Source organism: Callithrix jacchus, chromosome Y (assembly GCF_049354715.1).
Source record: "Callithrix jacchus isolate 240 chromosome Y, calJac240_pri, whole genome shotgun sequence".
Lineage (NCBI taxonomy): Eukaryota > Metazoa > Chordata > Mammalia > Primates > Cebidae > Callithrix > Callithrix jacchus.
Genome location: NC_133525.1, coordinates 8,755,643 through 8,772,619, shown reverse-complemented (window position 1 = coordinate 8,772,619; position 16,977 = coordinate 8,755,643). Strand labels below are relative to the sequence as shown.

The 16,977-nt window shown below is 44.2% G+C and overlaps 1 protein-coding gene across 1 annotated transcript; it reads left to right on the top strand.

Moving 5' to 3' along the window:
* The first annotated feature begins 2,546 nt into the window (after positions 1–2,546).
* On the top strand, positions 2,547–16,648 carry LOC118150925 (RNA-binding motif protein, Y chromosome, family 1 member B-like). The gene is made up of 12 exons (XM_078364536.1): positions 2,547–2,684; positions 4,828–4,940; positions 6,107–6,210; positions 8,558–8,735; positions 10,341–10,493; positions 12,462–12,576; positions 13,442–13,552; positions 13,644–13,732; positions 14,408–14,525; positions 15,385–15,495; positions 15,580–15,668; positions 16,059–16,648. The coding sequence occupies exons 2-12, from the start codon at positions 4,835–4,837 to the stop codon at positions 16,346–16,348; spliced, it is 1,464 nt and encodes a 487-aa protein (XP_078220662.1). The 5' UTR covers positions 2,547–2,684; positions 4,828–4,834; the 3' UTR covers positions 16,349–16,648.
* Positions 16,649–16,977: the final 329 nt, after the last annotated feature.

Sequence of the window (16,977 nt, the reverse complement as noted above, 5' to 3'; positions counted from 1 at the left end):
GGCACTCCTTACTGAAAGTGCAACAGGATAATCCTTAATGATCACTTCACTGTGGAGGTAAAGGCTGTAAGGAGAAGAAAACCCCTCATCCTGTGGCCCATTACTGGAGATGTCTGAGTTCCTCAGCCTGCATGGCTGAGGAGAAAGGGGACAGACTCAAAGGGACCATACCATCTAGTTGGACTGAGGTGGCACATGTGTTTCGCCTTCCCAGCTCTCCCCTGACATATGCTGGGGCCTCAGGGGGACCCCACCCTGACCCAGACACATGAGCCCTCACCAAGACCCAGTCCCCATTGCCTGACCTGCAAATGCATCATGTAGCTAAGCAAGACTTCATTGTGCTTCCTGATGCGGGAAGCATCAGGATCTGGGTGGGCTGCACAATCTGCCTGGAGTTAAGGAGCTTCCATACGATTGGCTGGGCGTGCCACAAAACAGAAGTTTTGTTGGTGCGTCCAAGGTTGGTGCTCCAACTTTGCCGGAGCACCAAGAGTGTAGGGCAGGGCTATCCCCAGAACTCTGACCTGGAACCCTTTCGTGGTGGTCCTCTCTCACTGTCCGGAGTTGGGGCACTGATGTGGCTGTGGTGGTCTTGGGGGCAGGTGGAGCATGACCGAGAAAGCCTATACTAACAGGCAGCCAGGCACAGAAAAAGTGAGTGGGCGCGGTGGCCTGGTGTGAGGTAGCTGCTTCCTAAGGGTTCCTGAGCTGCACGGGTGTTGCTGCTGTCCGGGCGTGCAGTGTCCTGTTCTCCCGGCCTCCCTGAGGAGTGCAACGGAGGTCACACGTGTTCAGGGCCTGCACCCCTTTAGGTGCAGCACAGAAAAAGTGTGCCGGAGGGAATAAAATGCGTGCGGGGTGCCGGTGCCTGCCTTGCAGAGGACAGCAGCCCCGTGCAGCATGAACAGTCTGGACTACCTTGGCTTTCTGAGGTGAGCATACTGGAAACAGGCATGGGGAGCAGGGGTAGTTGAGAGGTTGCCATAGGCAACCAGACTTCCTTTCCTCCAGGGGCTTTGCCAGAGAAATGTGTCCTTGAACTTTCGGCTGGGGGTGAAGGCTTCCTGATGAGGCTACTCCCCCTTGTTAGGGATGAGCTTGGCTCCCCGTCCCTACCCTGTGCTCTCAGGCGGGCAAAAACAAGCTGCCATCCTACCTACCGGACTCTAGCAATGGCCCCCCTCTGGTTCCCCCCCCGCCGCCCCCCAACCCGGAACTCTTGCACCTTTGGCCTGGCCCCACCAAAGCCTGCCTTGGGAAGCCTGAGCTCACCCTCTGCTGCCAGCCATCCCACATGGGCAGTTGCAAGGAGACTGCTCTGGTCCAAAATCCCCAGAGCACATCTTCAAGTCAAGTGGCTTCAGCGAGTTTGCATCTGGCCCAGGAGTGCTGGGGCCGGGGCCATGCTGTGCCCACTGGCCCTCCTGCTGCCGCATGTCAGCCTCCGCCTTTGACAGCCACCACATCCACTACCGCCATTACGTCGTCCACCGCCAGCAGCACCTCCCACCACAAGGCCGCCCCCTGACTCTGTACACTAGTCACCCTCCCATACCTGCAGGCTGAACACAATGGCCTCCTCTGGCATCCCAAAGACACCTGCCTCTGCTGCTGGACACACGCCAGGGAACCCCTACACTGTGGGGAGCAGTCCTTGAAAAACACATGGACTGAGAAACCATTGCTAAATCTACGTGGACCCAGGGCACCTGGGAGGCCCCACTGGGCTGCAGTCCCACGCACGCACCTCGGGGTCCTGGGCCACAGCGGGATCAGCTATGCCCAGCAGCCCAGAGTACACAGGGCCAGGCCCTGGACTTGCAAAGCCCTGATGGCAGAAGTGCACGCTGCTGTTGCCCGCTGGCGGGAACCTCTGGGTCGGTAATGCAGTATCTTGCATGCCACAGTGTGTACACAGTGCATCCATGGGTGACCCTGGCAGCTGGCCTCAGGTGTGCTTAGGACCCAGCACGAGCGGAATGCTTCCAGGAGTCCAGCATCCTTAGGGAGGAAGCATGGCACTCGCCTAGACCTGCCAGGGGTGCAGACAAACTCCACCCCAACGAGGTTCCAGGCGGCTTTCCTCCCAGGGGCCTGCCCCGCCCCACTTCCCCCAAGCCTGCTCCGCTGCCGCCCTTGCCCCGGCAGCCCGCGCTGGTCCCTCCCCCTCTCCTCTGGAATTGCAACATTCAGTACCATCTGCCTGGCCTGCCTAATGAAGTGAGATGTTTCATGTGTTGGCTGTGGGTCAGTGGCCTGCCACACTCATGATGGCAGTTAGGCCGTGGGACTTCCATGCCCGCAATTCCAAAGGGCTCCCTGCCCGCCAGGCCTGCGCGTGAACCCAGCGCCACTGGGCGGAAACTCTGACAGCTCGTCACACGTGGCTTGCCCGAGGAGGGTGGAGCTGCAGGACACCCGGATGCGGCCCCGCCCCGCCCCACCGCGCCCCACCGCGTCCCACCCACCGTCGCACTGATTGGCTGCTGCGGAGAGGCGCAGTTTCCGCTTCTTCCGCTGGGCTGCCGGGGGCTCTTTCCCGCGCAGTCCGGTTCCAGGCGTCTCACACGGCAGCGGGGCTAGAGGCGTTCCAGAGCCAGGTGCCAGCACCCTGAGGGCCCGGTGACCCAGAGGCTGTTTGTCCTACTGAGAAGCACCTGTGGTTTTGTTTCTCCGCTCAGGTTGGTCTCTCGGCAAGAATACAAACGCAGCGAGGTGTTCGGACGTCTTCAGTGAAAGGGGCTGCTGTGGTTTTCAGTGTGTGGGTGTTGAAATATGGGAGGAGACGGTAGAGAGGGGGTCGTCCTTAGTGCTCGTGAGAAACTCATGTTGGTTAAACTCATTGATGTTTCTTGAGGATTCTTCCCTTTACGGTTGGACAAGTCCGATGTGGGGGCAAGGTGTGGGAGACGGACCTCGGGCGCCATTGTTGTCCCGTGCACTTTTTATGGAAACGGTTATTCTCTGTGAATGCGGTCATAAGTCAAATGCACAGGCAGTGTACTTAAGCACTGTGATCAGAAAAACAAACAAACAAACAACCTGTACTTTTACCTAGCACATTGCAAATTTCTGATTTTCTTCACAGGACTTAGCAAATTTTCACATAAATTGCATTACTCTCGGGTATGTACAAGTCTGGAACCATGAATAATCAGTTTAAATTTGCCTCTTTTAAACGTGTAATCGATGACAGTATTTGAAAGGCTTTTCATGTATCTCTGCTACCGTAAGTAATTTAAATGGAAGACGTGTTTGTAAGGGAGATAAATGGCGGTAGATAGCCGAAAACGGAAACAAAGAGATGTGCTTAAGGTTTTGTATTAACCTGGCAAACTGACCTACTCCTGTAATCCCAACATTTTCGGAAGTGAAGATGTAAGAATGACGAGGTCACGAGTTGGAGAGTAGCCTGAGTAACATAACGGGGGTCCTATAACCTGTTGCCATTCAGGCACCAGGGACCGGTTTGGAGGAAGGCAGCTTTTTCACAGACGAGGGGTTGGTAGGGGGAAGAAGGCGGCGAGTGGACATGCTGCCGAGCGGAGAGTCGGCCGCTTGCCAAGGGGCACGGGGTGCGGCGGGGCTTCTGCTCAGAACGGCGTGATGGGGCAGTTTTGGCGGCAGCGGGGTGGAATGGAGTGCAGTGTGTGACAGCATGGTGATAGGGTGGATGGTGTCATGCAGCTGTGGCACCTCACGTCATTCTCAGATGCTACCTTCTCATAAGGAGATGGCCACTGAGATTTCTCGCGTGCCTTTTTACAAACTATTTAAATTGGGGAATCCTGTGTATTTCCACTTTGTAAAAGTGGAGCAGTACTCCCGGCCAGAGTACTGCTCCTAGCCTCTGCCGACCTCACGGAGGCGGGGCTCAGAGACTTAGAGTGCTTCACCCCTTAATTTGCAGCCCGGTCCCTGAAAGGCCAAAGATATTTATGGCAGAAAGCCAGAGTTTGTAGATACCCGATCTCGTGTATATTTCCAATCACCAAAAGATTGTACAATATTTAAAATGTTCTCCCCGAAGAAAGCATGTAGGTTAAGCGTGTCATTAAATCATTTATCAAGATATCAGGTGGTTTCCTGTGGCAGTTCCCCCTTAAAGAAACCATCACCTTGGTAGCTTCTTGCTGGCATATCACTTGAGCCCAGAAGATTCAAAGGTGGTCAGCATGGGACAACCTGGGTCTATTTAAAGACACACACGCGCGCGCGTGCACACACACACACACACACACACACACATCCCTGCACACACCCCTGCACACATACACACACAAACACACCTACACAGCTCTGTTAGCTACATGGGGCCACCTGGATCTATGTTGAAAACACACACGCACACACGCACACCCCACCTCTGGTAGCAGGCCACTGTAGTCCCAGCTACTTGGGAAGCTGACATGTGACAGGATCACTTGAGGCTGGCCAGAGGAGGCTGCAGGGAGCAGTGCACATTGGCATCAGGAATCTTACCTCTTTACAACGATTGTACTTCATAAAAGCTACAATTTTCAACGAAAACTATTTAAATTGGGGAATCCTGTGTATTTCCACTTTGTAAAATTAGAATAGCTTCCCTTTTCTGGTTTTACTAAAGAGATTTTCTCAGGTATGCAGTGAAATGTACCATTAAGCCATGAAGCCATTCCCCCTTGTGCTCTTTATGTTACCGGTATAGGAAGTAAGATACATTAAAATAGGACAGCCCCGTTAAGGGAATTTCACATCAGTTTTCAACACAGGATGTAAAAATATTTAATATTTTCACCTTGTTATTGTTATCTAAATATAGATTTATTTTTTTACCATTTACAGCAAAATTATGGAAGCAGGTTGCCTTGGCCAGCTGTTCGTTGGTGGGCTCACTAGAGAAGCCACGGAAGAGACGCTAAAAGCAGTATTTGAGAGACATGGTCCTGTTTCTGAAGGTAACACTTAAAACCAACATACAGGTTTTGTCCCCAAAGTAAACATATACTTAATATCTGTAATTGTTTACATAATTTTCTGTTTGTTTTTAAGCTCTTGTTTTGAAGTTTCTATTCGGTATTCAGGATATTCTCATGGCAGCAGGTGAAGGGTCTGTGGTAAAGTTCACCTGCATAGTACGGCCAGTGGGGCGCGGTGGCTCACGCCTGTAATCCCAGCACTTTGGGAGGCCGAGGCGGGTGGATCACGAGGTCAAGAGATCGAGACCATCCTAGTCAACACGGTGAAACCCCGTCTCTACTAAAAATACAAAAATTAGCTGGGCACGGTGGCACATGTCTGTAATCCCAGCTACTCAGGAGGCTGAGGCAGTGGAATTGCCTGAACCCAGGAGGGGGAGGTTGTGGTGAGCCCAGATGGGGCCATTGCACTTCGGCCTGTGTAAGGAGAGACACTCAGTCTCAAAAAGAAGAAGAAGAAGAAGAAGAAGGAGGAGGAGGGGGAGGGGGAGGGGGAGGATGAGGAGGGAGAAGGAGAAGGAGACTCTGAGTTCCAAATTAAGAGCCCATTATTTGTCTGAGAGACAGCTCACCCTGATAATCTCTCAGGCCAGACGAAGGGGCTTGATTTCCCTTTATACCTTGCGTTAGGTAGGGGAGGTGGAGCCTAGCTGAAGCAGAATTTTACAGACGCAGAACAAGCAAGTTAGATAAGGAACCTGGTACCCAGGGGGCAGGAGGTTCCCAGGATGGTTGGTTGCTAAGGGTATTTGCATCCAAGCATGGAGGAGGTAGCAGGGGGAACTTTTCATAGGCTCAAACCCCGAGGAGGGTATTGAGAGTAGCAGGTAGACTTGCCAAACAGGATGTGGTTACAGTGGTTACAGGTACTGGGAGTAGCTTTGAATGCAGTGTGACCTAGGAATGCACCTCTAGGGGGCCGAGGCAGGGAGGGAGAAGCTAAATGGAGCATGTCAGGCTCACAGCTAAGATGGAGTCAGTTAGGAAAATGGAAGAAAATAGGCTGTTGATAGGGGTGACTCAGTGTGAAGAATCACAGGAAGGATGTGAATTGGAATTTTCTTGTTTCTTGATGTAACATTCAGATAGTTAGTACTATCGTAGTAGGTCCATTCTATAAATGAAAAGGTTTTCATATATTTTAGTTCTCTTGAAGAAAGATGGAAGCATGAAGTGCAGAGGCTTCGGGTTCATTACTTTTGAGAACCCTGCAGATGCTGAACTTGCTGCCAGCGAGTGGAATGGAAAGGTAAGTTTCCCTTATTAGTGCTATTCTAAGCCTGTTCTTCAATTAACAGCATATCTAGGTCTTTTCAGTACCAGTACACTTTGAAAATAATATAATGACGTATGAATGGAAATGGATTAGCTATCCTCTTTCTTGGACATATCAATGCAAGTGTAGTTGGAAGGATATTGGAAGGAACATTATATAAATTGCGTTATGGTAATCCAGTTTCTATGTTTTTATTTCAGTCTGAGTGTAAATAGGGTTTGAAAGCTTTTGAACAGCTTTAAAACTTAGAAGGAACTCTGACGAAAATAAGAAACATCAGTCAAGTTTATTAAATGGCTGCTAAAGGAATCACACGTCCAACTCGTAGGGAAACGTCTATAGCACAGAGAAACGGTGGATCGACATCTAGACAGACGTAGAAAATATAAGTCTTTTGTAGATCGACGTCTAGACAGACTCTCACAAGAAGTAACGATTCTCTGCCATTTTCTGAAAATACATTCTTGAGAAAGTTCATTTAAACAAGACCGTTACATTTAAGGAAGTGTTAGGTACTTGAAAATAGAAAATAATGCGAGAACATTGAAGCCGGATAACACAACAAGCAACTGACATGTTTGCCCATCCTTGCGCCCTTCTCCTGAGAACTTTTTTTTTTTTCCTTCTGTAACCGGGGTGACATGCATACCTCGTCACTAGGTAACATGCATACCTTGTTGCTAACTCTTCCAGTGTGTTCCAGCACTTGCTTCGGTCCGAACAGTGCATCACGTCCTGTGGAGTCTTAAATTCTAGGGACTCTGTATTTGTTACAGCTTTAAACTTTTATGCAAGTCTCTTACCTACTGAATTCCTTTACGTTGCATTCAGGATCATTCCCTTGGAGATGCCCTGGAGCTTTTTTATTTTACAACGTTATCCCAATCGGTTTTTAGTTCCTGCTATATGGATGCCATTCCCAGTATGTTTTCCTGGACCTCTTGAGTATTACTCTTCCACGTAAATGTTGCGCAAATGGCAGTTTATCCTTTAAGAACAAGTTAGGTTTCCTGTGTTCTCCCTCAGTGTCTGTTACAGAAATTTTGTGCTCACTGTATTAGGTATTAATCACTTGATCACTAACTTATCTTTATTCACCCATATCCTCTCATATTTTAAGGTGTGGTACAACCTGATAGTTGCTTCGGTTCGTGGTTTCATGCTTGGTATGGGGACAGTTTTGACCTAGGTATCGTAATATTTTGGTATTTCCCCCCAGGTTTCGTGCTCAAGCAGAGTTCATCTGTGTAGATATCTTTTCCAAATTACCTGTCTCACATATTTTATAATGGAAAAGTTAATATAAATGTCATATGCAGACAAACGTTGAGAAGGGAAATAAAGAAGATCCTATAGAGTTTTCACAGGGAGCTTGCAGTTTAAGAAATTGTGTCTGACTTGGAACACTGGGAAGGAAGCAACCATGCGCAAAACTGGGGAAATTATTCTGGGCCGAGAAATAACACAAGATGTCTCAAGATAGGAAGAACTGCTGATTTGGATGCAGCAAGTCTTGGACGGAGTTTAAGATCTTTTCCCAAATAACAAAAGCCATGTAACGTTCAAATAGAGTTATTAGCAGAACTCGGTCAAACATTACTTGGGCCTACAGAAAAGATGGAACTGAAGAAAGTTTTTGTGAATTTAATTAGGACAGTAAACCATTTCTCAGAAATAGCATGAAGTACTACATTAAGGGTCTTGTTTTAAGGACACCTCTAGGCAAAGTAAGAAATGAGTAAGGCAGAAAATATGAATGAGACTAAACAGGGATCACGTTTATTGAGAAAGAACTAGAGTAGATACAGAACTGTAAATCATATTGGGACATTTTGTGTGATTGACAGCAGCAGGATCAAGAAAGTATTCATAATGTATAATGTGACTGATCACTTTGAATAAATAACCTTATGTTTTCAAATGACACATCCTTTCGTATGGGCTCCAGACACCGAGGCTTTTAAATATGTGATGTGAGTGCAAAGGTGAAAGAGATTCTGTATTGTGAAGAAGAGATGGGCGACATTGTCCCGTACAATTTGTCATGGTTTAACTTTTCTAGGTGCAGTTTTTAGTAGCGGAGGCCTTTTCGAGGGAATCGAATAATGGAATTGGTGTTCATTTCTTAACAGAATGCATGGTCCCAGTGATTGTTGCAGGTTTTGCAGTGTTCGCAATGTGGGCATTTCAGGAAAAAGAAAGTTTGTGTTTGTTTAGGAGACGACATCTAGAATGTTAATACAGTTGATGTAAAAACGTCTGTAAAATATGATTAGTTCAAATGTGGCACTGTTGCTGATGGTATACTTAATCCTTTCAGTTTGTGGATGGAAAAACAATGAAAGTAGAACAAGCCAAGGAACCGTTTTTTCAAAGTGGTGGCAGGCAGGGAACACTGCGTTTTTCAAGAAAGAGGAGACCCACAGGAGAGCAGAGATCTGCAAGTGGAAGTAGAGGACAGACGAGACGTCGGCATCCCTCACGTGGAGAACGCTTGGGTAACGTTATAAAATATAAAGTCGGAAGCACAGGACTGAAAGACAAAAAGCTTGAAAACGTGGAAATTTCTGAAATTTATTTATATCCTTTATGAACAGAAAACTAACTGTTAATGAGCAACATTATTGATGAATACTAAAAGTGGAATGATTAAACTAATATCTGAAACTGGTTCTAAACTCCGAATTACTTTGCATCGAAGTAAGACACGTTTCAAATTGAATGGAGTTTATGAATCTTGATTACATGTTCTCCACAGATTTTCCACTCAACACGTTTCCATTAGTTGTACTTTAGAGTTTCTTATTTTGGGTCTCAGAATTTCATGTGGGTTGTGTTATCCAAATACCATGAAACCTAGAAGCCCTTCCAATGGGACATTAGTAACTGCGCAGTAGAGGACTTACTTAACAATATTTGTTTGTGTGTGTGAGTGTGCGTGCGCGCGCGCGCGTGTGTGTGTGTAAACATGTACACAATACAGAACCGTTTCGGTTTTGATACGGAGAATGTGTAAATAGGCCTGCCATAAAGCATTTTCCATTCATGGAGTATAGAACTGCAACGTCTCAAATGATTCTGTGACTCAGAAATGCCAGAAACCGTGGCTTCACAGATACGTATGTGTCTTTCTTTGCTGGAGGAAGAGCTTCTGAAAATGGTATTTAAGATTGGTTTACTCAGTAGGACAGAGGGCTTAATTTTTACTTAGAAAAAGAAACCATGTATTGAGAAAATACCTGTTGGTTAACTTGTTTTATCAATTAACCAACCATCAAAGATCTAATATTTAGTTTGGAATTTTAATTGCTAGCCATGTAATATATGGGAGAGATATTTTCTAAATTTGAAACTGCGGTGTTCACTTCATTTTAAGAGGCAGGTCTTTTTGTCATTTTTGATTGCAATTAATCTCGAGGGTGAAGATTATTAATACTGTGCATGCATGAGAACGTGTATATTTTTACATGTGACACCACCAAGGAATTGGAATATGCCTCACACTTGTTTGTAGATACGTAAAAGAATATTATTATTTAATACGTGATTCTTAAAGATTATTAAAACTGATCATGGGCTAAGAGTAAAAGTGGTATGTTATAAAGAACTATAAGAATTCTGTGTTACGTTCATAAATTTGCAGATGACATATCTTTCTGAGGTGTCACTGTATCGTTGTATATATAACTGAGATTCCTTGAGTGTAGTTAGGTTTATGTTTATTATATGATTTGAAAATGGTTTCATAATATCAGAAGGATATGAACAGTAATTTATCGTTGATCTCCTAACTTTTTTTTTGTTTGATTATATTTTTGTATTTAGGCAATAGGCTTCTGCTGTGAGCTCCCTCTCCACTTATCCCACTTGTCTTTCTCACACCAATATACAGTGTTCCTTGAGTGTTTATTTTATAGATGTTTAAATGGATTTTGATATTTTGAAACTGCACTGATTTGGTATACCAATTCTACATTCCTTAGCATAGACCAACGTGAATGTTTAAGATTACAATACGTAGGGAAGATTTAGAAGTATCTCCTGCTCAGCCATTTAAGAAATGTTGGTGTTACTGAACTGACAAGATTTTCTTTGAAATACAGATGGTGGTGAATCCACTCGTGATCTCAACGTGAGTTCTTTCAGGGGAACTTTTCCAGTCGAGAGCCGTCCATCTTCAGCGAGCGGAGGTCCTCATCCTAAAAGATCTGCTCCTTTTACTGTGGCTAGAAGCAATAGTGGGATGGGAGGTCGAGGTAAATGCCACCTGATGGAATTCCGTCATTTTTGTATGACTGAAAATGAGCCCTTTGAACTGAAGGCTTAACTTAAAGTTCGAGAAACAAAACAGATGTGACACATACATTGGCATATTTACTGTTTGAACACTTTGATATAACACTTTCCATCTCACTGCCTAAGTTACAGCTTTATGGTGAAGAAACACTTGAGCTTCAAATGTCACATAAAAAAGGGATTACAGTGAGGGCAACACTCCTTTTAACGCTGTATTCGCTAGAGAATGCCTTTTAATTTTTCTTGAAGTTCCTGGTAGTATACTTTGAGGTCATCTTCTTAATTCTATCAATTCTTCCATTTCCTAGGTTCCTTTGCATTGGACCACTGGTGTTCCGATGTCCAAATTGTATGTTCAGTTTCTTTGTTGGGTTGAAGTACTGCCTTCACCAGGCCAGAGTGCACTGGCCAGATGATGGCTCATTGATGCCTCACATTCTGGGTCTCAAGCGGTTACTCTCCATAAGCTGCCTGCTGTTGCTGCAGCTAGTGGCATGCACCAGCACACCTATGAAATTGTTTTTTAAATACATATTTTGGTAGAGACAGGATCTCACTACCTTGTCCTAGTTGACATTAAATCCCTGAGCTCAAGCAGTCGACTTGCCTCAGTCTCCCACACTGGCCCACGCTGTGAGCCATTGTGCCTGGCCATCCAGATTCTGAGACCCCAGCAATGCTTATGTGAGAGGCATTCTGACCGGTTTTTAGGATGCTAAGAGCATCCTCAGACATGCATGTTGGACAAGAGCACGTCCGACATTTTGAGCTATGTGGATGTCACAGAAATGCAGAGTTGTGAAATATAGGAAGGGCTGTCAATTAAGACGGTACAGGGATGTTTAAACATTAACACAAGATACTTAGTGTAGGACTTGAAGTTGTTTGAGGGGAGATTTCCGAACTAAGCAACGTGAGGCAAGCAGTAGGGTTGAATAGAAGTAATAGTTGTGCGAAGGAGAAGTGTAAGTTTTCAGAGCGAACAGAAGAAAACCAGACAATAAAGTAACAGCTCTCAGCAAAGAACTCATTAAGCAAAGTAACAGCTCTCAGCAGAGAATTTTAGGCAGAACACATTAAAATTCTTACTCTTAGCCCTCCATGATAATATGGAGAAAATGAAAACATTGCATTTTCAACTTTATCTTTTGTAGTGGAGGATCAGTGAAGTTAGGTATCTGCCGACCTCAACATGCACAAGTCAGCACATTTTCTTTAAAACTTTAGCCACCGGACACATCATAGGTAGAAGGCTGACCTCTAAGAATCTGCACATGAAGAGTATATTAAAGAGGCTTTTTCTATTTTGAGAGCAGCATAATGATGTAATTAGCACTGTAATAGTACTGCTTATTGCCAGGAGAAGAATTCTTGGCCATCATTAGAAAACCTGCACTAGTACATTTTAATTTTTCAACCTCTATGATGGGGACAGTCACTTAGACAGCAAGGAGAACACTTAGGTGGAATCATACCATGCAGCCATTCGAGGGTTGCAGTGTTTGTGCGAGTGAGATACACTGACCAACATGGGTAAGTTTCCTTTCTTGAGCCGAGAAAGCACAAACGTGGAAACTTTACAATCAGCGAAGACTTTGATGGTTTTACAGGTTTTGCCTGTGTCATTACTAGACGTAGGCGATTCGTGTGAGAAGGAAAATAATAACTAAGGGTTATAAGCCATTGAAAGTGAATCTTTACCTCAGTATTAGTGTAGGGCTTAAGTGTGTAAGAACTGGCCTTGCAGGAATGAAGAGATAATTCACAGCCGTAAGAAGGTATTCATGGTGTCATGAATTTCTGGCGACCTAGAGAAAGAAGAACTGAGTCATTGGAGAAATATCTTGTAACAGTTGTCATAGAAACCAAGTAACAGTGTTTCAGGTTTTGTGCTGGTTACATGACATTTAATCATGTTAAATTTGCAGGTTCCCCATCACGTGGAAGAGGGAATTACCGAGGTCCTTCACACGGAATGTCAGTCTCTTCCTGGAGACGTGACCGTATGTCACCAAAACATGGTGGTTATGCAACTAAGAATAGGTAAAGGAAAAATGAAAAACTAGTCTGTTGCGGTTTTAGTGATGAAATTCACGTAAGGAAATTGAACATTTTAAGGTAAACCGTCGAGTGGTTTACATGCTGTGTTGTGCAACAACCACCTCCGTCTAGTTCCAAAACCTCTTCATCGCTCCGCACTGCAACTCCCTTGCCAGTTAAGCAGTCCCTGTCATCTTCTGTTTTCCCTCAGCTGCTAATAAACTCCAGTCTGTTTTGTTTGTGAACTGACGTGTTCTGCCTGCTTCGTGGTCATGGGCTGAAACACGACTCGACTTTTGTATCTGTTTTCTTTCTGCCTCATGTCCTGAAGTTTCATTCACATCATACATAGCACTTCAGTTGTTTCACAAGCTGTTAACCCATTCTTTTGTTTGCGTGTTTCCGCCACACTATTCTTATGCAAACGTTTGTTTGAGTACACTTACTCAGTGCCGGGTATGTACCAGTGATAATTCTTGGTCTACTGTTAATCTTTTCTGTTTTGAGGCCCCACCACTGATGCACTCCGTAGTAGCTGCATCATTTTCCGTTCCGGCAAGCATTGTATCAGGATTCCAGTTTATCCGCATTCGCTCACAGTCTTGGTGTTCCGAGCATTTTGAAATGTATAGCCATTTTAGTATGGCTGAAATATGATCTCATACTTGGAATTTCAAGTGAATTTTCTCAATAACTATTGATGAGTGTCAGTTCCACCTGTCTTTTGGGTATTTCCATGTTGCATTTAGAGAAGTGCCCAGGCCTTTGTATATGTCTGGCCTTTATTTCATTTAAGCTGCAAATAAGTTATGTTTTTGATACTAGAAGCTGACAACTTAAAATTTGTTTCTTCAACTTATGCAATCAGAAGTAATCCAAGTTTCCGAGACACCAAGGAATATGCTTCGATTCGCAGACACCGTGCATACCGTGATCACGCTCGTTCTAGACAGGATAAAGGTCCCACCAGAGGATATAGGTATTATAACATTTTTCGCTTTTGTCCAACAGATTTCTTAAATTTTTCATTCTGACAGTGTCAATCTTTTTTTTTTTTTTTTTTAATTTAGTGGTCATGATGGCTACGGAAGGCATGGTGGTAGAGATCATTTTGAACGTCCTGGTAGCAGTCCTAACGGAGCGTCATATCAGACATATAGTAAGTCTCCACGTTTGATTTTTCAATTACAGAATCATATTGAATAGACCTGAGTCTGTAAAAGGGAAAGGATAAAGGAAAAATATAACATGTTTAAACACCGAGAGTTTTGAACAGTAGAAGGCTTAGAGAGTTTTACGAAACTGCAGTAGTACATTTTAGTTTTTCCACCTTTAAGATAGGGGCAACCACGTAGAGACCAAGGAGAGCATTCAGTTGGAATCATAGCATGCAGCCATTCGAGGGTTGCAGTATGTGTGTGAGTGAGATGCACTGAACAACATGGGTAAATTTCCTTTCTTGAGCCGAGAAAGCACGAACGTGGAATGTTTACAATCAGCGAAGACGTTGATGGTTTTACGTGTTTTGCCTGTGTCATTAATAGACGTGGGCGATTCATATGAGAAGGAAAATGATAACTAATAGTTATAAGCCATAGAAAGTGAACCTCTACCCAAGTATTAGCGTGTGGCTTAAGTTTGTAAGAACTGGCCTTGTAGGAATCAAGGGATAATTCAGAGCCGTAAAAAGTATTCATGATGTCATGCATTTCTGGCGACTTAGGGAAAGAAGAATTGATTCCTTGAAGAAATATAACAGTTGTCTCAGTGAACAGGTAATAGTGTTTCAGGTTCTCTGCTGTTTCCGTAACGTTTAATCATGTTAAATTTGCAGGTCCCCCATCACGTGGAAGAGAGTTTTACGGAGGAGGCCCTTCACGCGGAATGTCAGTCTCTTCCTGGAGACGTGACCGTGTGTCAGGAAAAGATGATGGTTATGCAACTAAGACTAGGTAACAGAAAAATGAAAAACTAGTGTGTTGTGGTTTTAGTGATGAAATTCACGTAAGGAAATTGAACACTTTTAGGTAAACCATTAAGTGGCATTTATTACATGCTGTGTTGTGCGACAGCCACCTCCCTCTAGTTCCAGAACCTCTTCATCACTCCGCACTGCAACTCCCTTGCCAGTTAAGCAGTCCCTTTCATCTTCTGTTTTCCCTCAGCTGCTAAAAAACTCCAGTCTGTTTTGTTCGTGAACTGACCTGTTCTGCCTGCTTCATGGTATTGGGCTCAAACACGACTCGACTTTGGTATCTCTTTTCTTTCTGCCTCATGTCCTGAACTTTCATTCACATCATAGCACTTCCCTTGTTTCACAGGCTGTTAAGCCATTCTTTTGTTTGTGTGTTTCCTCCACACTACTTTTATACACACGTTTGTCTTAGTACACTTACTCAGTGCTGGGTATGTACGAGGGATAATTCTTGGTCTGATGTTAATTTTTTTGTTTTGAGGCCCCACCACATTTCTCCGTAGTAGCAGCATCATTTTCCGTTCCGGCAAGCATTGTATCAGGATTCCAGTTTATCTGCATTCTCTGACAGTCTTGGTGTTCCTAGCATTTTAAAATGTATAGCCATTTTAGTATGGCTGAAATACGATATCTCTTGGGTTTTGAAATGCATTTTGAGAATAACCAATTATGGGTATCAGTTCCACCTGTCTTTTGGGTATTCGCATGTTGTACTTGGAGAAGTGACTAGGCCTTTATATATGTCTGGCCTTTATTGTATTTAACCTGTAGATAAGTTGTGTTTTTGATACTAGAAGTTGACAACTTAAAATTTGTTCTTCAACTTTTGCAATCAGAAATAATCCAAGTTTCCGAGACACCATGGAATATGCTTCGATGAGTAGACACAATGCATACCGTGATCACGCTCCTTCTAGACAGGATAAAGGTTCCACTAGAGGATACAGGTATTATAACATTTTTCGGTTTTGTCCAATAGATGTCTTAAATTGTTCATTCTGACAGTGTCAAACTTTTTTTGTTTAATCTAGTGATCATGATGGCCACGGAAGGCATGGTGGTAGAGATCATTTTGAACGTCGTAGTAGCAGTTCTAACAGAGCGTCATATCAGATACATAGTAAGACTCCACGTTTGATTTTCCAGTTACAGAATTATATTGAATAGACCAGAGTTTTTAAACGAGAAAGTATAAAGGAAACGTACAACATGTTTAAATATTGAGCGTTCTGAACAGTAGAAAGCTTAGAGAACGGTACGAAGCTTAAAACCTCAGTTTTAATTGAGGGCCGGTTCAGAATGAAATTCCTTGAACTTGGAAATACTGCTCTTACGGCTCTTTTCAGTAGAGCCTTGTGAACAATGCAGAAATAAAGAGTCTCCTGTCAATAAAGACAGATGAATGCTAATGTTTCCAAATAGTACTTTATCTGATTCATGCTTTAGTGATGCCAGTAAAAATGTTTACATGTATTTTAACATAAGTTCCGTAATTTTATTAACCCCACAGGGACGTCTCGTGGTGCAGCACCTGCACAGGGGCCTCGGAAGACTTATGGTGGAAGCAGTTTCCCTGATGATAACAATGCGCGAGATAGGTATGGCAGAAGTCGGGAGAAGTACTCAAGGAGCCATGGTGATTTCTCTTCCACTGATGCTGAGCATTGTGGCAGAAAAGAACCAACGTGTCCACCGTCTGTGGAGAGAATGAACCGTGCTTCTCCTGAAGCACATGGGAGCTCAAGAGATGGGACACCTAAGGGAGAGGATGGGGGAAGGCGATCTGAAAAAGGAGACTGAAGGTGCTGCTAAAAATCATGATTATTGCATACCAGACATTGCTGTTGAATGGCAAATCAATATGTGGTTTCTGCATTATTACCTGAGTATCACTATAAGAAATAGGTTGTTTTGGGGAGGAAGGGGAGATACTTCCTTCATGAATGTTTTTGAGGTATTAAGCTAAAAGCTTATTTTTTGCAAGTAATTTTACAACTGTTAGTGCCAACTGAATTGAAAACTATTCTGCTTTGATGTAATGTCCGTTTTAACATTTCCGGAATAAAATTTTCCATGTAATATAAAATGCCTGATTTTATTGCTACACATGCTTAAACGCAAATGACGGAGGAGAGTAAACTGCGGTGTTGAGAGATTTCTTCATTTGTTTGCACCTAAGCTGAAACAAGAATAGGCATCTCTGTCCAGATTCCGTTGGAATGTGTACAGGTTTCCTACCTGGGCTGTGTTTCTTTAGTTTATCCCTGTATTCCCAGCACTTTGGGAGGCCTAAGCAAGTGGACCACAAGGTCAGGAGATTGAAACCATCCTCGCTTACAGGGTGAAAGCCAGTCTCTAATAAAAATACAGAAAACTAGGCAGGCATGGTGGCACACGGCTGTAGTCGCAGCTACTCTGGAGGCTGAGTC

Coding starts and splice junctions, on each gene's coding strand:
- LOC118150925 (XM_078364536.1), top strand. CDS start 4,835: ATGGAAGCAGGTTGCCTTGGCCAGCTGTTCGTTGGTGGGCTCACTAGA. Junction 6,211..8,557: donor CCAGCGAGTGGAATGGAAAG/GTAAGTTTCCCT, acceptor TAATCCTTTCAG/TTTGTGGATGGAAAAACAAT. Junction 15,496..15,579: donor GGTTCCACTAGAGGATACAG/GTATTATAACAT, acceptor TGTTTAATCTAG/TGATCATGATGGCCACGGAA.